Here is a 21,603-nt window from a genome sequence, read left to right on the forward strand (position 1 = left end):
GTGTGCTAATGAAATACTTGCGTGTGATTATTATTATTATTTTGACCAGGTAGTGTATGCATATCTTTGATGAAAGCAGAGGTTTCTAGGTCTATGGAGTGATAGAAAAAGCGACTCCAGGTTTATTAGATCACCATAAACCTCATACTTATACGAGTACTAAGGTGCTGTTACTGGAGCACTTTTATTTTGAAATATAACATTTGGTGTCCAGCTTCTCTTCTCATGGATTCAGCAGATTGCGTCTGAAAACAAGGCTACCGTAAAACAGCGGTGAACATTGCCATGGTAACGGCGACGTCTCTGATTGATGGGACTCCAATACTAAAAATAATAATAGTTACAGCGGTCGCTTTTCCTCTTAAACACACACTTACTAGTGTGTTTGAGTTTACATCCGGGAATCTGTGTATTCCAGGAGCCAATAATCTCGGGGTTTTGTAAGAAGGCAGCTATTGGTTGTTAATAATAATTAAAAAATCAGCCTTATTTACGACAGCATGCAGTCCCTCTCTCACGAGCTACAGAATTTCTCGAGAGCGCGCCTCAAGAAACAGAGCACGCGCATCACTACGGCTACCGGGAAGGTCCTTGTGGAAACGCGAAGCGGCGATGATGGTTATGTAACAGAAGCCGCAGAGGAGAGCGCCACCTGCGGGTTTGTCCCAGATCTGAGTTTGGACCTTCAAGTGGGCGTCGTTGCACCTTTCCTCCTGCTCTGTAAGACACATAGTGGTGATTACATCATATTCATTTGTGGCCTTGACTGAATTAAATGTCGTGGTTTTGTTTATTTTTTAGTAAATGTGGTGACTGATTTTCTTCACAGCCTCACAAGATGCTGCCAGTGACCCTGAGACTTTGAGAAAATTCAAGGTGCAGATTTACATTCTTCTTTCAGTGGAGCTGCAATGAGCTTCAGTGTCGAACTGTACATCTACACACTGCTGTGGGGATTAGTGATCATACAGGGATTAGTGACGTGAAAGTAACTATATTGTGATTAGTGATCATGGATTAGATTAACCGTGGGTGGTAAAAGAGAGCAACTGGACTTGCTTGAAGATTCTTGAAGACGTTTCACCTCTCATCCGAAAGGCTTCTTCAGTTCTGTCTGACTAATAGGGAGTATCAGGTCCACCCTAAGGACAGAATACCCAGACACAAACAGGACAACGTAGTGTATGCAATTCAGTGCAGAGAGGAATGCACGGACTTGTATATTGGGGAAACAAAACAACCGCTTCACAGGTGCATGGCTCAACACAGGAGAGCCAGCTCCTCAGGCCAGGACTCTGCTGTCTACCTTCATCTTAACAACAAAGGACACTCATTTCAGGATTGCAGCATACACATTTTAGCCAGAGAGGATCGTTGGTATGAGCGAGGAGTTAAAGGAGCCGTTTTTGTCAACCTGGAACGGCCATCACTGAACAGAGGTGGGGGTCTAAGACATCATTTATCAGCCACCTACAATGCACACTTCCCAGACAACTGAATGCACACCAAAACCCAGCTGTTTTCAGTGACTCACAGGAGGACAGAGAGAACCAACAACCCATTGACTCTCTAGGCCATTCACACCCAGCCTCCAGTGACCCACACCAACAGGATGACTCAACGACACCTGAGGATTGCTTTTCAGAAGAAGAATCCTTTATTTGTCACATGCACACTTCAAGCACAGTGAAATTCATCCTCCGCATTTAGCAGTGAACACACGCACACACACACACTCAGAGCAGTGGGCAGCCACACCAAAGCGCTTGGGGAGCAGTCAGGGGTTCGGTACCTTGCTCAAGGGCACCTCAGCCCAAGGCCGCCCCACATCAACCTAACTGCATGTCTTTGGATTGTGGGGGAAACCGGAGCACCCGGAGGAAACCCACGCAGACACGGGGAGAACATGCAAACTCCACACAGAAAGGCGCTCACTGGCTGCTGGGTTCGAACCTGGAACCTTCTTGCTGTGAGGCGACCGTGCTAACCACTACACCACCATGCCGCCATCTATGAGAGGATAAATACCTGATACTCCCTATTAGTCAGACAGAACTGAAGAAGCCTTTCAGATGAGAGGTGAAACGTCTTCAAGAATCTTCAAGCAAGTCCAGTTGCTCTCTTTTACCACCCACAGTTTACTATGACCTGGATGACTGAGAATCTTTACAGACATCTTTAGATTAGATTAGATTAGATTAGATTAGATTAGATTAGATTAGATTAGAACTTTATTGATCCCTTTGGGGGGGGGGGTTCCTTCAGGGAAATTAAAATTCCAGTAGCATCATTACAGGATAAACAGAGAATAGAAATAGAGAAAAACTTCTAGATAAATTAAATTAGGTATTTACATATACTGTACAAATATAAAAAGTAATAAGAATAAGATATGGGGAAGAGGAAGGGGGGGGAAAGTCCAACAGAAGAGGTATTGCACATTGTCCAGTATTGCTTATTGTCAGGCTAGGCTACTGCTGCTCCTTCCTGTCCTCTGTCCTCCTGTTACCCCTCCTCCCCCCCCAGAGAGGAGTTGTACAGTCTGATGGTGTGAGGGACGAAGGAGTTTTTGAGTCTGTTCGTCCTGCGCTTGGGAAGGAGCATTCTGTCACTGAACAGGCTCCTCTGGTTGCTGATGACGGTGTGCAGAGGGTGACTGGCATTGTCCATGATGTTCAGTAGTTTGTCCATAGTCCTCTTCTCTGCCACCGTCACCAGAGGGTCCAGCTTCATGCCGAAGCTTTGTGGGGATTAATGTCCTTATTGTGATTAGTGACTATAGGAGGATTTGTAATCTTATGCAGATTAGTGTCCATACTGGGATCATTGACCACGTGGGATTAGTTAGCACATTGGGGTTAGTGATCCCCTCGTAATTACTAACTATATTGTGATCAGTGATCATATAATGATTAATATATGTATGAGGATTAATATACTTATTGTGATTAGTGTTCATATTGTGATTAGTGACTCTAACAAAATGTGTATGCCCATGGGGATCAGTGACTCTATTGTAATTTGTGATTATGTAGGGATTAGTTGCTATACATAAACTCACACTCCTGTGGGGATTAGTATACATGTTTAGATCATTGATGGTATGTGACTAGTTATCATATGGGGTTAGTGTCCCTATGGGAATCAGTAACTGTATTGTGATTAGTGAGAATACATTAATGAATACATTTATGGGGATTAATTTCCTTATTGTGATTAGTGATAATATGTTGATCAATGTCCCTATTGTGATTAGTGACTAGAGTGTGATTTGTAACCCCGTGGGGTTAGCGTTAGCGACTCTATTAGGATTAGTGACCTTATACGGATTAGTGACTATAGGGTGATTTGTATTCATATGGGGATTAGTGTCCATATTGAGGTTATTGGTCACATGTGATTGTTTATCACGTGGGGATTGGTGACCCCATTATAATTAATTAGCCTATGGGAATTAGCAACTGTATTGTAATTAGTGATCATAAGTGGAATAATATATTTATGGGGATTAATGTCCTTAATGTGATCAGTGACCATATTATGATTAGTTACCCCATTGTGATTTGGGGCTATATAGGGATTTGTAACCCATGGGGATTAGTGATTATATTATTAGTGACCGTATTGTGATTAGTTGCCCTGTTGGGATTAGTGACACTTTATACAAAAGCATCTCCCAAATGGTTAAATGTGTGTGTGTGTTATATCATTTTAAAAAGTTATTTCTGGAATAGAACAAAATTGACAAAAATTAACCACTGGTAAATTAGCTAGTGTGCATTAATCTCCAAAGGGGTATTCTTATTTCCCTAGATAAAGTTATTTTATTTCATGAATCCTGGTTGCAGGTAACTCATGTGTTGAACGTTGCCTGTGGAGTGGAGAATGCCTTCCCTGAGCACTTTATCTATAAAACTGTTCCCATGATGGATCTGCCAGAGACAGAGCTCACATCCTACCTCCCACAGTGCTTTCAGTTCATCGATGAGGCCAGAAAACAGGTGTGTGGCTGGATTAATGTACTTCTCATGTAATTTTTTTCTTTATTTCGCACAAATAAAAACAATACATAAAGACATCTAAACAAAATACATTTGGATTGTGCTGGGGAAGGTGGAGACCAATAAGGTCTATAAAAGTCCTTCCCCATGTTTCTTAGTATTACAACGAATTAATTATAATAACTAAAGGTGATGAAACAAAAGAGTAAAACAACAACTAATAACCATAACAACTAAATGATAACAAATAAATAGATAATAACTAATATTAAGTAAATTAATGAAAGTAATAAGTAAAGAAATAACAAAAAATGACTAACTAGTGAAAATTTAGCAACTAACTTAACAAGCAAATTATATAAATTCGATAAATAATAACTAAACAAATAACAAAAAATACAACAACTTAAGAAATGCAACCAAGATATAAGGAGGAAATAAAAAACCAATGAATAGGAAATTAGGTAAATGGCTGGTTGTGTAGTAGAGAATTTTTTAGCATATTCTTAAAGATGTATAATGATTTGCAGAGCTGTAAGTTCCAATTTAAACTATTCCAAATTTGTGGGCACCTGAACATCATGGAGAACATTCATTGCTGGGTTTTTACTTGGATCTGTTTAAAATTTTTCCGCTGCCTTGTACTGTATTGATGAAATTCCAAGTTGTAGTTAAAAAGACCCTTAAATTGATTTGGTATAGAAGAACTATAGTTAATTATTTTATGGACAAAAAGACAAATTTGTAGCTTGTTTATATCGTATACAGTTATTACTTTTAGATTACTAAACAGCGATGCAGAGGGGAATGTATAGAGGATGTGCAGTCACATGACCCATCCATGTTTACTCCGCCTGCTCCGCCATATTGGACGGCTTCAGGATTGTTTACCTTGCGCGAGTGTAATGGATCCAGGGAGTAATCCCCAAGAAAATTCGGAAAATACCCCATCTACATCACGCGATTACTTGTCTAAGTTTGTTCAGCATCTTGAAGGTGATGTGAGGCAGTGTTACGTGGAAAAGTGTTCCAGGTTGGGGATTGCAGATCCGTACAACTTGCCGCAATCCTTGCTCAGGGAAATTCGGAGCTGCAGTGCCGGCGATTTGCCCGATCTGGCCTACCACGACATTTACAATTTTCTCGTTAATCGTGAATCGTGTTACTCTGGCAAAGCCCTCAAAGCTTACAAGAGCCTGGAAGCTTATAAATATTTTGTTGCGGGATGGATATCTCAACTATACCTCTGGAAGGTACCGAAGAAGAATGTCTACTTGATAACCTCACGGGTAAGTGGCATTAAGATGTTTATCATAAAGAGACTATGCAGGACGTTTTATCGCTTATTTAGTAATTTTAATACAGAATTTACTCTGATGAAATTATTCAGACACTCCAACGCCCCCCTAAAGAAAAAAATCGGATCTGCGCGTTTCAGCCGTGAAACTCATAGGTTAACCGACTTTAACCAGCTAATGAGGCTCGGTGGTCGGTCAGGATTTTTTTTAGTTTTCGCCATCCCTACTATGGATTGGCCTTTCAAAGGCATATATGAGCCAAAAAGATAAAACATTGTCATAGACTAGGCCAGGGTAGTAGGGCTAGGCATAGCCATTTTAAACGTTAGAGACTGTCTAGTTTCTAAGTATGCAGCTATCATTCAATCCAAAAATCAACTTAACAGATGTACTAGGAGTATTGAATTAGAAGATTACACCTACCTGATATGAAGTGTTCACTACAAATTCGGCTGGTAGAACTGGGGTACCAGTTTTCTCTTCGCACAGCGGACACCCATTTTGCGCGTCTCTCCTCGTCTGCGGGGAATCTATAAAATGACAGGCCCTCCTTTTGGCCCTGTCTATTGGTACAACCAAATGCTGAACAAGATATAACCATTCTCGAAAGATCTACTCCCACACACTTGATAATTAGAACGGGTCCATCTAAGTTCTATGCGTGACCTTGCCGTCCAAAATGGCGGATAAACAAATATCACGTGACCTCGTGACGTCATGTGCAAATCCTCAATACAAGACATTTGAAACGATCCGGACGAAGCGTTTTTGAAGAAGGAGTAGTGCCTTTAGTGAAGTAGAGTATGTACTAGCCCATACTATAGTATAGTATAGTATAATGAATGTTTTCAAAGATAGTAGATTTGCAATTTTTCTGATGATACCCATGTTTTTATAAATTTTTTGGCAAAGAAAGTAAAGTATTAATTTTGAATAATTAATAGATATAGAAGAGCTGAACACTTTATATATATATATATATATATATATATATATATATATATATATATATATATATATATATACACACACACACACACACACACATACATATATATACTACCGTTCAAAAGTTTGGGGTCACCCAGACAATTTTGTGTTTTCCATGAAAAGTCACACTTTTATTTACCACCATAAGTTGTAAAATGAATAGAAAATATAGTCAAGACATTTTTCTGGCCATTTTGAGCATTTAATCGACCCCACAAATGTGATGCTCCAGAAACTCAATCTGCTCAAAGGAAGGTCAGTTTTATAGCTTCTCTAAAGAGCTCAACTGTTTTCAGCTGTGCTAACATGATTGTACAAGGGTTTTCTAATCATCCATTAGCCTTCTGAGGCAATGAGCAAACACATTGTACCATTAGAACACTGGAGTGAGAGTTGCTGGAAATGGGCCTCTATACACCTATGGAGATATTGCACCAAAAACCAGACATTTGCAGCTAGAATAGTCATTTACCACATTAGCAATGTATAGAGTGGATTTCTGATTAGTTTAAAGTGATCTTCATTGAAAAGAACAGTGCTTTTCTTTCAAAAATAAGGACATTTCAAAGTGACCCCAAACTTTTGAACGGCACTGTGTATAAATATAAATTTTAATATAAAAGTGTGATAGGCATCAGTAAATATCATTGAGGTAATTCTTATCATATGGGGATTAGTGAATAGAAAACAGTTGAACATTTATGTATGAGGATTAGTAAATATTAAAAAATTGAAATGCTTATCTTAGCTATGGGAGTTAGTAAATATAAAATAGCTAATTCTTTATCTTTGTTATACAGTTGGGCCCAAAAATATTTGGACAGTGACACAAGTTTTGTTATTTTAGCTGTTTACGAAAACATATTCAGGATACAATTATATAATCAATATGGGCTTAAAGTGCAGACTCTCAGCTGTAATTTGAGAGTATTCACATCCAATTTGGAGCAAGGGTTTAGGAATTACAGCTCTTTAATACGTAGCCACCTCTTTTTCAAGGGACCAAAAGTAATTGGACAACTGACTCAGAAGGCTGCAAAAAAAATAACAAGGCTGCATGGGCTCTTCCCTCGTTAACCTGTCATCAATTAAGCAGTTAAAAGGTCTGGAGTTGATTCCAGGTGTGGCGTTTGCATTTGGAAGCTGTTGCTGTGAACACACAACATGCGGTCAAAGGCGCTCTCAATGGAGGTGAAACAGACCATCCTGAGGCTGAAAAAAAAGAGGAAATCCATCAGAGAGATAGCAGAAATGTTAGGAGTGGCCAAATCAACAGTTTGGTACATTCTGAGAAAAAAGAGTGCACTGGTGAGCTTTGGAACTCAAAAAGGCCTGGACGTCCATGGAAGACAACAGTGGTGGATGATCACAGAATCCTTTCCATGGTGAAGAAAAACCCCTTCACAACATCCACTCAAATGAAGAACACTCTCCAGGAAGTAGGTGTATCAGTATCTAAGTCTACCATAAAGAGGAGACTTCATGAGAGTAAATACAAAGGATTCACCACAAGGTGCAAACCATTAATCAGCCTCAAAAATAGAAAGGCCAGAATTGACTTTGCCAAAAAACACCTGAAGAAGCCAGCCCAGTTCTGGAACAGCATTCTTTGGACAGATGAGATCAACCTGTACCAGAATGATGGGAAGAAGAAAGTTTGGAGAAGAATTGGAACAGCTCATGATCCAAAGCACACCACATCATCTGTAAAACATGGTGGAGGCAGTATGATGGCATGGGCATGCATGGCTTCCAATGGCACTGGGTCACTTGTGTTTATTGATGATGTGACAAAAGACAGAAGCAGCCGGATGAAGTCTGAAGTGTATAGGGATATACTTTCTGCTCAGATTCAGCCAAATGCAGCAAAGTTGATTGGACGACGCTTCACAGTACAGATGGACAATGATCCAAAACATACTGCAAAAGCAACCCAGGAGGGTCATTCCACGTCAATTCAACCGGGGCCCGCACACTTGGGTCTCAAAAAAATTCTGAAAAAATCACCAGATGTACCCATGTTGCCTAGGAGAAACACTGTAAATGTATTTGAATGTAAGGTGTATACTTTCCATGTTACAGTCAGTTTTATTGGGGGGGGGTGTCAATTTTGTTCAGACTCTTTTTTTTTTTTTTTTTTTTTTGGTCAAAGTTCACAAGCCCACAGCTCAAGAACTAAACCATGTAGGAGGCTCAAATTTTGCATGCTGGTACATAAATAGGAATAGTATGTAGGAAAACTGTCATTTTGGGTCTGGATGATCCTGCATGGTCATAGCACTCCCTCAAAGATGATCAAAATTGTATTGGAGTTTTTGGCTGTGCTCTGTTTAGGCCTTCAGAAGACATATTTTTACCCAACATAGGCTCTTGATTTTTTTCCCTTATTGAGATAAGTAGAAACACTCTCAAAAAAATCAATAAACAGAAAGGAAACTCTATCAGTGTTTGAACAGAAGACCTCACAAGTCTGACAAATCATTTCGGATGTCATTTTCAGAGCACCATAACACCTTGTGGGCATGTGCGCAGATTTTTAAAAAATTTTTTTTCTTTATTCTCCATGATCCCTTCTTTTTAAAAACACCAATTTGGCTTGTCTTACTCGAATCTTTCTTTTTTATTTTCCACACTGAACATGGGCAAAATGCACCATTTGAGAGCAATATGTTTTCTTTAACATTAATGTAAAGAGTAAATAACCAAAGGCCAATTTTGCCCTGACATGATCACCTGAGAGTGCCTGTGCAGGGGTGGAGGCATCCTTTTCAATTTCAATGATTCAGTGATTTTAGGGGCACCTGTGGTATGAGAGTAACCACAGGTGCTCCTAAAATCACTGAATCATTGAAAAAGATACCTCCACCCCTGCACAAGCGATCATCTCATTATCTCTAGCCGCTTTATCCTGTTCTACAGGGTCGCAGGCAAGCTGGAGCCTATCCCAGCTGACTATGGGCGAAAGGCAGGGTACACCCTGGACAAGTCGCCAGGTCATCACAGGGCTGACACATAGACACAGACAACCATTCACACTCCCAGTCAATTTAGAGTCACCAGTTAACCTAACCTGCATGTCTTTGGACTGTGAGGGAAACCGGAGCTCCCGGAGGAAACCAACGCGGACACGGGGAGAACATGCAAACTCCACACAGAAAGGCCCTCGCCGGCCACGGGGCTCGAACCCGGACCTTCTTGCTGTGAGGCGACAGCGCTAACCACTATACCACCGTGCCTCCCACAGGTGATCATGTTAGGGCAAAATTGGCCTTTGGTTATTTACTCTTTACATTAATGTTATAGAAAATATATTGCTCTCAGTGGTGCATTTTGCCCATGTTCAGTGTGGAAAATAAAAAAGAAAGATTCGAGTAAGACAAGCCAAATTGGTGTTTTTAAAAAGAAGGGATCATGGAGAATAAAGAAAAAATATTTAAAAAATCTGCGCACATTCCCACAAGGTGTTACGGTGCTCTGAAAATGACATCCAAAATGATTTGTCAGACTTGTGAGGTCTTCTGTTCAAACACTGATAGAGTTTCCTTTCTGTTTATTGATTTTGTTGAGTGTTTCTACTTATCTCAATAAGGGAAAAAAATCAAGAACCTATGTTGGGTAAAAATATGTCTACTGAAGGCCTAAACAGAGCACAGCCAAAAACTCCAATAAAATTTTGATCATCTTTGAGGGAGTGCTATGACCATGCAGGATCATCCAGACCCAAAATGACAGTTTTGCTACATACTATTCCTATTTATGTACCAGCATGCAAAATTTGAGCCTCCTACATGGTTTAGTTCTTGAGCTGTGGGCTTGTGAACTTTGACAAAAAAAAAAAAAAAGAGTCTGAACAAAATTGACCCCCCCCCCCCCCCCCCCCCCCAGTAAAACTGGCTGTAACATGGAAAGTATACACCTTACATTCAAATAAATTTACAGTGTTTCTCCTAGGTAACATGGGTACATCTGGTGATTTTTTTTTTTTTTTCAGAATTTTTTGAGACATAAGTGTGCGGGCCCCAGTTGAATTGACGTGGAATGACCCGGGAGTTTTTTAAAGCAATGAAGTGGAATATTCTGCAATGGCCGAGTCAATAACCAGCTCTCAACCCAATCGAGCATGCATTTCACTTGCTCAAGACAAAACTTAAGGCAGAAAGACCCACAAACAAGCAACAACTGAAGACAGCTGTAGTAAAGGCCCGGCAAAGCATCACAAAGGAGGAAACCCAGCGTTTGGTGATGTCCATGGGTTCCAGACTTCAGGGAGTCATTGCCTGCAAAGGATTCTCAACAAAATATTGAAAAGTAACATTTTACTTAGGGTTATGTTTATTTGTCCACTTACTTTTGAGCCCTTGAAATGAGGAGCGTTTGTATAAAAATAGCTACAGTTCCTACATGTTTAATCATATATTTTTGTTCAACCCCTTGAATTAAACCTTAAAGTCTGCACTTCAATTCTGTTGTAGTTGTTTCATTTCAAATCCAATATGGTGGCATGCAGAGCCCAAATCATGAAGATTGTGCCACTGTCCAAATATTTCTGGGCCTAACTGTATATATTTCTATCCACATTCACTGGATATAAGCAATCATGTGCTCTGATTGGCTACTCTACTACAAGGATATCAGCTCATATATTGTGACTGAGTAGAGAAAAACAAAATGGCGGAGCATGTTGATGAACCAACCGAGGACGAAATAAAAACTCTACTCAAAAACAAACCCCCCAAAATTGTCAAGTATTTAAAAGAAACAGAAATAGCAAAAAGAGTTTGTTGTTTTTTTCCCCCCCCCAATATCGCCTGTTCCACACTCCAGCCCAGTTGGTGGCAGTAATGCACCTTTTAGTTTGTTTGCCAACCGCCGAAAACAACCCTAAAGAAAGAAGAAACCCCCCCAAAATACAAAAAAAGCAACAAAATATGGAATGAAAGTATTTGATGGTAAGAATGTATCTTTTTAATTTTTCCAGAATTATTATAGCATTTTTCACAAATTGCTTCTGTCATTTTCACCGGTTTGTTTTCATTCTAAGCGTAAATTATTTTGTCTGACGTTTTGTATGTTTATATTTATCGAATTTGCAAAAAATAAAAATGCTGTATTTCTCAAAATCCAGTGAATGTGGATATAATAAAACAGTTATTCCATTCGATCTCATCGTACATGGCTTATAGCTGACTCGGTGTTACGCGCCTCATCGGCTATCAGCTCATGTACGACTCGATTTCATGGAATAACTTAAATAAGAATTAAACATGCATTAGTTATGGGGATTAATAAATTAAAGATAGTCTACATGGCTTAACGGTAGGTACTATATGTACACATACACAAATGCACTCTGGATGATTTCTAATTTCTTCTCTCTGTTTCAGGATGGAGTTGTGTTGCTCCACTGTAATGCAGGTGTGTCCCGCTCAGCCTCTGTTGCCATCGCTTATCTGATGGCGAAGGAGAAGATACTGTTTGAGGATGCATTTAACCGAGTCAGATCAGCTCGTCCTTCAATCCGCCCAAATGCTGGCTTCCTTGTTCAGCTGAAGGAGTATCACCCATGATTCACGTCACTTACTGGCATTGAAGCTCATCATGCAGTTTGGACACTTCAAATGTAACACTTATTTAAAACTCAACTGCAGCAAGCTGAAACTACATGGTAAAGGCAACTATTAAACTCCTGGTTGCATTTTTTGAGAACATAATTTCAGATATAGATACCTCAACTCAATGCAAAGATTTAAATTTCAGTCATTTTTGAGTGATATTAAAAGTATTAAACATTTAACAAATATACTCTGTTGAAGTTAAAAGCCGTACACCGAATTAGGAAACACTCTGTGGGAGACTTTGTCTACCGTGTAGATTTCAAGTAAATATTTATCCAGAAACGTTCACACTTGGAAGGAAAAAGAAAAAAATCTTTTTTTTTTTGTGAAAAGACTTTAGTCATCTCATCTCATTATCTCTAGCCGCTTTATCCTTCTACAGGGTCACAGGCAAGCTGGAGCCTATCCCAGCTGACTGCGGGCGAAAGGCGGGGTACACCCTGGACAAGTTGCCAGGTCATCACAGGGCTGACACATAGACACAGACAACCATTCACACTCACATTCACACCTACGGTCAATTTAGAGTCACCAGTTAACCTAACCTGCATGTCTTTGGACTGTGGGGGAAACCGGAGCACCCGGAGGAAACCCACGCGGACACGGGGAGAACATGCAAACTCCACACAGAAAGGCCCTCGCCGGCCATGGGGCTTGAACCCAGGACCTTCTTGCTGTGAGGCGACAGCGCTAACCATTACACCACCGTGCCGCCCCGACTTTAGTCATAAAATACAAATTTCTACAAAAGCTTCATTCAAGATATAGCATTATGGATAATGCAAATGGACATACATAGGAGAAAGGCAAATAAAGTTACTTCTGCAATTGCTGGGTTTCACGTGACATCACATCCGCCTCATTAGTTATTCAGAACTCTAGCTGGTGGTCTACCAAAGCGCAGTTGACAAAGCATTTGTACAGAGAAGGTGCATTGCTCGCATGAAAAATGCCTTACGCTTGCGTTGTTTTAGGTTGTTCAAATTGATCAAACTGTGAAACTGATAAGTTTCTTCAGGGTTCCCCGTGAACTAATAAAAAAGGGTGAACGAATACAGGATTTCACAAAAAGACGTTGAGAAAGGTGGCTTTTGAACCTCTCGCTGAAATTGAAGGGAGCCGAGTCGAAGCATGCTCGAGTTTGCAGTGATCACTTGGTGAAAGGTTTGTATTTCCCTCTCAGCTGTCCTTTGTTTTCCAAGTACTTTTCTTGCTATGTGTCATTATTTTACGGTACTTTTTTTAGTCACAAAGCACTAAAGTCCCCAGCTGTTTCTTTGTTTATTCCTCACAAAGTCCATATGCATGAAGGTCGCGACAAAATTCTTCTCCAGCCGTACAGTTACAATGGGCCATGATCACTTCTCCGTTTTGTTTAACCAAGATCCAGGTCTTTAAAGAGGTTTCTGATGATCTTTGTGGATGATTTACCCGAGAGATAAGAGCCAACAAGCAAGAATCAAGCCAACTGTTTGTTTACACTTCAACTTGCAGCACTTCGTTGTAAAGACACGAACAAAAAGCTTTTAAAAATAAAATACTTACACGGGCAAAAACAATCCAGGATTCATTTGGCAGGGACTTGATGCTGAGGTCCTTTACCCAGCCACATTAAAAAAAAAAAAAGTTGTAAGCCTCCATACTCTTCCACCTGTTTTGCGGTGTAGAAGGACGTCTGCAACACCAGATAGTTCGAGATGTCGGGGAACTCGACTGAAGGGTAGTTTTCGAGATCGTATGACAAATCCTTCTTTCCCAGACTGTAGGGGTCAATTCCATTGCATATAGCAATCTTCTGAATATATCTAAAGTGAGCAGTGGCTTCTAGGTTATGAGCATACTCATAAGTTATCGCTAGTTGTTTGCACTACAGCAGCAGTTTAGACCATGTGACTGAAACCCAGCAAAAAGGCATTTTGCAGTAGCAGCCATCTTTATTATAGAAATTTTGTTCTACCTGCTGCAACCAATTAAATATTGGTTTCCATAATTAATTCAGCTTGATAGTTAAAGGAAAGTTACATAAACCACATTTCCCACTGTGCTCAGGTTATCGTTTCCTGCCAGGTCCGTGTAATGCAAAGCACACAGTAAACATGACAAGCATTTAGTAATAAATACACAACTTTAATAAACCGTTAAAATAAATAAAAAAAAAACCCACAAATGACCAAAGCATTGGGCTTTCATAAAGCAAATCAATGGTTGACTTAGAATTTAAATAATTAGGACATACATAATGATTAATGGCTTAAGACATTAATACATACATGTCTGCAGTCTGAGTTTCCTAAGGAATGTACATGACCAGAGATTCTCACTAATAAATATGAACTGATATCCATGCACTTCAGGAGAATTAAGGGGAAGAAGAAAAAAAAAAATACAGGAAATGCATTAAACATTGCACCTACACAAAATAAGAAATACACAAACATGCAGCAAGGCACTAAACAAGTGTGAAGACACCGTTTGGATGAACTGAATGTTTCGCAGTACTGAATTTGACCATATGTTTAAGTTCAGCTTTTCTTTTTAATGATCGGAGGTCTCAGTTTCGAGTTTTGTTTAGGAATAATTATTGTACCCAATGCGAGTGACCATGGTGGACACTAGCCTCTCCAGCTGTTCTGCCCTCTGTTTGCCTGTCTCAAGAACTTCCTCATGGTTGGCTTTCTCCTCGCTGTCGTAATCCATCACAGCCTGATTGGTTATCAGCGACAGAGCGAAGACACGCATTCCACAGTGACGTGCCACAATCACTTCATGAACCGTGCTCATTCCTGAGAGGGAAGAAAGAAAGAATATTTACATACAGCAGAGAGGTAATTCCTCTACCCCTTAATTCATTTAGGATTAGGCCCAATTATAACACCATTTTATAACATCTGGATAACTAAAGAGCAGAGAGAGAAGTGTTGGATTATGATCAAAATCTTATGGGGAAGTTAATGCAAGTTCACACAGGTCAAAATCACTTAAGAGTCTTTGATGAAATGGGACACTGGAAAACAAGAGTTAATAAACATTCAACACCCAAATGTTATTATATCAAAATATGAGCCAGTCATGTTCTAATATGCAAACAGAGGCACTAGTCTCCCAGGGAAACCTAGACCTTTCTAATTAACACATTCCTAGGATCTGGATTTCCTAAGGGTTGAAAAGTAGGTGTATTTGTGCTCTTTTCTAACGACTTGATGGAACAGCCAGGTCAAGCAGTCATTTATTGTTAAAACATGATGCCTTCTACACAGAACGCGTCTGATTCAATACAACTTCAAATTGAAAAAGCTTCCAATTGCACTTCATCAGTTAAAGCGGGATATTCACCAACAGCATCAGCTCCCAGTTTGTGCAGCATGCGACACTCAGCGATGGTCTCGAACGAGGGTCCCCCAAGCACACAATAGACCCCCTCCCTGAGGAAATCACCGTAACCCAACTCAATGCCCACGTCCATGGCCAGCTGCTGCAGCTCACGATCATACGCGTCAGACATGCAGGGAAAACGCACACCAAACCTGGAGAACACACACTAGTTATTACTAAATACTTATTATACACCTATTTTAGAAATAAACAATGATCAGACAAGAGCCAAGCATCCCCCCCCTCAAATTACTGTAGTTATTGTTTAAAGGAGAAGCACTGAGCTCGTATATGAAATGTCTCCAAAAATGACAGTTTGCTCACATTCTAGTTGTTAATAAGTTGACAATGATACCTTACTGCAAAGCTTCATTTTCAGATACATGTACCTGTCGTCATTGGGTCCTATCAGCGGATTGTTGCCGGCGAATCCAGGCATGTTCAGATGGTCTTTGATGATCATGATGTCTCCCACCTTGTAGTCCTGATTGAGGCCTCCGGCAGCATTGGTCAGGATCACAGTCTCTACACCGAGCAGCTTAAATATCCGCATGGGCAGAGTGATCTAGGACAGCAGAACCGTACCACTATTACACTGTGCGTACAAGAAGACTTTAGACACAACTGTAGTCACGACCCAGAACAGCACCAACACATCTACACAGAGTCTACTGAATTACTCAAGAATTCCTAAGCAACCATAATGGACATTTATTTTGGCACTGATTTAAAAGTTTCCCCATGATCTTCAGAAACAACTATTTGTTCAGGGAACAAATGGGGAAGCCATGGCCTAAAGGTTAGAGATGCAGCTTTGGGACCAAAAGGTTGGCGTTTCGGTTCCCTTGATCAGCAGGAATGACTGAAGTGCCTTTGAGGAAGGCACCTAACCCCCAACTGCTCCCCAGGCTGCTCTGGGTATGGTGTATGGATAAGAGCGTCTGCTACATGCCATTAACGTAATAATGCAATGTCTGAATGGGCACTACCTTATTTCTTAAAACAGAATGATTCTTCTATAGTGGTCATGTGAAAGCAAGAAATGTAAAACAAATTTCAAGTCACCCTGAACCTTATTCATTTTTACGATTAAATCCTTCTAGAGAACACGGAACACACTGAGTCTGCTTCAAGTTAGGAGATTGGGCACAGTATGTGATGCAACTGGACATTTCCACTTTATATTTTCATATATATTCATCTCAATTTTTCCAATGATCATAAAAATGTTGGGATTTCAGTGTCTTTTTCTGTTGTCTAAAGACATTTGTGGCATAGCAATTGGAAAACCCCTAAGATGTTGCGTGATATGACTGTGCTACTGGCCAAGGCAAATTACAAGACATGCAACCAACAGATGTTAAGTGATTATAAACATCTGAGAAAACAATGTTCATAACCTGAAGACAAGAGCCCTAGTTTGATCAAATCAAGGGCAAATTTAAAAAAAAATAAATAAAACTTTTACTGTCGTGCATAAAATTCTCATAGTGTAGCCACGCAGCTTGAGAACTTAGAAAACAGACATATTTTTCTAGATAGATTTAATGACCATTTTTATGGTGAAGACAAAAAGGTCTTCATAAGGAAAAGGGGGGGGGGGGAAGGTGTAATATTATGGGATGTTTGAACCTTCTGGATGGGGTATCCCTCATAGAGATGGAAGCGGCCTTGCATGCAGACACATGGTCTTCCTTTCAGAGTCCCAAATACAAGTCGTCCAGCGTGTCCATGCACTGGTTAAAACAGAAGATGAACCGAGTGTCAGCACAAATGAATGATGTAGCCACGAATAAAAGTGTGTTTCAGTGCTGCAGGTTCTCTTGGGTAGATAACTGAGGCCAAAACACACTACATGTTTAAGAGAGTCTTCTTTACATGGTGCAATGTATTCGAAGGCTTGCTTTTGATAAATAATCCCGCTCCCACACACACGCCCACCCTCCCATAAACCAAGTATTATATAAGCACCAGGAAGTTTGTCGGTACATTCAAGGCCACAAAAGCCGCAAAATCTGCTGTTCCAGTGTAAAAGGTTATACACACACAGTCTGTTCATATATCCACACAAACTAACCTGTACTTTGGGGGAAGTTGGGAATGTCTTTGTAGTTGAAGATCACCTGATCTTTCAGCATGTCAGCCAAGCCGCCCAGACCGGAGCCACAAACGATGCCCACCAGTGGGCGCACTGCAGTCTGAGCCAACAGCCAGTCAGCTGTAGCCCTGCAATCCTCATAACTGTACCTAAAAACACAAACAGAGTTAACATGTGACTTGTGTGATCAGAATGACTCAGCATGAATGTGCGCACAAACCCCTCTCTCGCTCGCACGTTATCAGGAGCTGTGCTCTCGCATTCCACAAGTCACAACCGAGTCATGCACCCCAAGAACCAGAAAAATTCATACAGAAACCTGACTGTCGACACATGCTCTCACACAGAAAATCTCAGCTACATAGCTGTGCCAGCAGAATTGAAAGAAACCCTTTATTACTTGAATATAAAAATCTTCATCTCATCATAGAAATAACTTCACCAGCAGAAAGAGGATCAGTGGAGCCAACCTGACATGTGACCCAGACTTGTTCAGTTATTTAAGGCAAGGATGTCCCCTTGCTGAGCGACTAAAATAACTCCTCTGTGGCCTTCATAGACACATGGCAGAAGTACAGTAAGTCTTTTTAAAGGGATGATAAAATATGCCCTGACATCTGGACGATAGTGTGATGTGCATTTTAAAGTTCTCTTTGTGGCTAACGTGTGCTATGGAGAGGCATTATATGAAGCAGGCCGGTCATTGTATTTAAAGGCATTAAAGGGTCTCAATCGGACAAATCAAAGGTGTGCGTGCGCGCGTTTGTATGAGTAATAAGTAAAGTGAGGTCTCATTTAAATGTGACTGCAATGATGAAAATGGATTTGTAAAAGAAATTGATTTAAGGTGTGCATAAGTGTGAGAATGTGTGAGCGGTGCCCACTGTTCCCAGGACAGGCTTTGGATCCATAATAACCCTGACCAGGATAAAGCGGTTCCTCAAGATATTTATGAGGATTGTTATTTGTGCAACATCATCGACTCTCAAGGCTGCTCTTATTATTATTATCATCATCATCATCTTATTGTAGTCATAAGCCTAACTGATTTGAATCCTATAGCTCAAAAACGAGTCGAAATGCAAACTTGAATCTAAAATGCTTTTTAATAAAAGAAAGTAAATTGCTTAAAGAATGTTGTGCATTTGTACTTAGATTATTTGGCTGCAAAAAGTGGACATATGGCAAGAATGAGCGACACATGCTGAAAAATCCAGGCAGACTGGATTACAGCATAGCCATGGGAAAACTGTGTATAAAAATATATAAATACTATATTAAAAAAATATTTTTTAATAAAATCAAAAATATAAAAAAATGTAAAAAATTAAATATAAAATTAAAAATTAAATATTTAAAAATAAATACTTTAAATGTAACTATTAAAAAAGTTAATTTTATATTTAAAAAAATTATATATATATATATATATATATATATATATATATATATATAAATACTTTATATAAAGTAAATGTTTTTTACATTTAAAATAATTTTATATATCTAATTTTTTAATTAAATAAAAATCATATAAATAATTTATATATATATGTTATACCAATATTAAAAATAAAAATATAAACAAATAATTTTGTATCTACATTTAAATTAAAAAATTATAAAAAAAATTTATATTTATTAAACATATTAAAAACTAAAAATATATATCTATATTAAAAAGATATGAATGAAACTAATCAGTGAGCGGTTTCTTACCCAGTCTGACTTTCAGGAAGCATGTCTGTAAGCGCGTCCTTTAACTCGGCCACAAAAGAAAGTACCGGATTTGTAAAAACAAGACTATAATTCCAACGCCTAATGTAAACAAAACACACGTATAGAAAAAAAATAATTAAAAGAAACCGCGACCGAAATTAAAACACAAAATAAAACCTCACATTAGAGTTTAAAATTCTACCCAGACCCGCTGGCCGCTAGTTTATTTATAGAGACGCAGCATAGATGCCCCGCCCACCCTATGACGACAAATTATCGCGACGGCTACACCTCCTGACGTCACCCATGTATTTATTTACAATATACTACCAAAGAAAGGAGTAAATATTAAGAAAAGAGTGACCAACACTGACGGTGTATACAATACAATTGGTGGCAATATTATTGGCCCTGGAATGGGTTAAAGAAAATGCAATAAACAAAACAGCCATAATCTCACATAGTTACTCTGCACTGTAAAGTATTCAATCAGGTGAATCATTTTGAACACATATAATCAATGAAATCTTTATAACTTTGCGTAAAATAGATTCCCAGGGATTTACAACTAGCTTTCTTTGGGTACCTGCGCATGTTGGCGTGGAGGGAAACAGGTCAGAGGCAAAGTACCCAACTTCATTACTTACAGCGCCTCCACAATTATTGGCACCCCTCGTTAAGATATGTTCTTAGGCTTCTAATATCTCATCTCATTATCTCTAGCCGCTTTATCCTTCTACAGGGTCGCAGGCAAGCTGGAGCCTATCCCAGCTGACTACGGGCGAAAGGCGGGTTACACCCTGGACAAGTCGCCAGGTCATCACAGGGCTGACACATAGACACAGACAACCATTCACACTCACACCTACGGTCAATTTAGAGTCACCAGTTAACCTAACCTGCATGGCTTTGGACTGTGGGGGAAACCAGAGCACCCAGAGGAAACCCACGTGGACACGGGGAGAACATGCAAACTCCACACAGAAAGGCCCTCGCCGGCCCCGGGGCTCGAACCCAGGACCTTCTTGCTGTGAGGCGACAGCGCTAACCACTACACCACCGTGCCGCCGGCTTCTAATATTTTTTTTTTAAATAATAATATTGGACAACAATGCAAAAAAAAGAAAAATCCAACCTTTAATTCAAGTGCATTTATTCAGTGGGAAAAAAATCCCATATTAAGAAATAATTCTTTTACATTAAATCATGTGTGCCACAATTATTGGCACCCCTGATGTTAATACTTTGTACAACTCCCTTTTGCTAACAAGACAGCACTTAATCTTCTCCTATAACATTTCACAAGATGGGAGAATACAGAGATATATATTCAACCATTCCTCTTTGCACAATCTCTCTAAATCATCCAGAGTCCTGGGTCCTCTCCTATGTACTCTCCTCTTCAGCTCACCCCACAGGTTTTCGATTGGGTTGAGGTCTGGGGACTGAGATGGCCATGGGAGGAGCTTGATTTTGTGTCTGGTGAACCATTTTTGTGTAGATTTGGCCGCATGTTTAGGGTCATTATCTTGCTGAAAGACCCAGTGATGACCCATCTTCAGCTTTCGGGCAGAGGCCACCAGATTTTGATTTAAAATGTCCTGGTATTTCAAAGAGTTCATGATGCCATACACCCTAACAAGGTTCCCGGGGCCTTTGGAAGAGAAACAGGCTCACAGCATAGAATAGAATAGAATAGAATAGAATAGAATAGAATGCCTTTATTGTCACTATACACATGTACAATGAGATTAAAGCATCTCCAATAACAGTGCAAACAGCGTGGAGGGAGAGAGAGAGAGAGGAAGGAAAAAAAAAATCACAGATGAAGTGCTTTTCTGCATACTCATCTTTTGTGATGTATTAGTGTTTTTTGCCAAAAAGCTCTATCTTGGTCTCATCTGACCAAAGCACACGGTCCCAGTTGAAGTCCCAGTACCACTTAGCGAACTCCAGACGTTTACGTTTATGCTTGTAAGTGAGAAAAGGCTTTTTCCGTGCATTCCTCCCAAACAGCTTTGTTGGCATGTAGATAGCGCCTGATGGTTATTATGGAGACTTTGTGACTCCAAGATGCTACTCTTTGCTGCAATTCTCTAACAGTGAGCTTTGGAGACATTTTTACTTCTCTTACCATCCTCCTCACTGTGCGTGGTGGCAAGATAAAGTTGCATCTTCATCCAGGCTTGTTTGCCACTGTTCCAGTTGTTTTAAACTTCTTGATGATTCCTCTGACTGTAGATATGGGCAGGTGTAGGCAAGTGGCTATTTTCTTGTAGCCATTGCCTGACTTATGAAGGTTGACACCCATCTGCCATACTTGAATGGTGTGTTCTCCTGTCTTTCCCATGTTGAAGAGTGGATAAGTGAAATAGGCCTCTGTGTCACATCATATTTATACCCCAGGGAAACAGGATGTGATGAATTACAAATTAAAGGTTCCTAGATACTCTTATCAACTTTATAAACTACAGTAGAAATGACAGAAATGCTTCAATTATATTTATTTT

At 39.8% G+C, this 21,603-nt stretch overlaps 2 protein-coding genes across 2 annotated transcripts; one reads left to right on the forward strand and one right to left on the reverse strand.

Moving 5' to 3' along the window:
• The first annotated feature begins 216 nt into the window (after nt 1–216).
• dusp19b (dual specificity phosphatase 19b) lies at nt 217–12,038 on the forward strand. Its single transcript, XM_060925589.1, has 4 exons — nt 217–720; nt 830–876; nt 3,849–4,001; nt 11,674–12,038. Exons 1-4 carry the CDS (start codon nt 501–503, stop codon nt 11,854–11,856), a joined length of 603 nt encoding a protein of 200 aa, XP_060781572.1. The 5' UTR covers nt 217–500; the 3' UTR covers nt 11,857–12,038.
• Nucleotides 12,039–13,928: 1,890 nt separating this feature from the next.
• pnp5a (purine nucleoside phosphorylase 5a) lies at nt 13,929–19,341 on the reverse strand. The gene is made up of 6 exons (XM_060925604.1): nt 19,094–19,341; nt 17,354–17,523; nt 16,909–17,012; nt 15,666–15,841; nt 15,238–15,428; nt 13,929–14,687 (listed from the first exon to the last, which is right to left on the reverse strand). The coding sequence occupies exons 1-6, from the start codon at nt 19,114–19,116 to the stop codon at nt 14,473–14,475; spliced, it is 879 nt and encodes a 292-aa protein (XP_060781587.1). The 5' UTR covers nt 19,117–19,341; the 3' UTR covers nt 13,929–14,472.
• Nucleotides 19,342–21,603: the final 2,262 nt, after the last annotated feature.

Source organism: Neoarius graeffei, chromosome 1, assembly GCF_027579695.1.
Source record: "Neoarius graeffei isolate fNeoGra1 chromosome 1, fNeoGra1.pri, whole genome shotgun sequence".
Taxonomy (NCBI): Eukaryota; Metazoa; Chordata; class Actinopteri; order Siluriformes; family Ariidae; genus Neoarius; species Neoarius graeffei.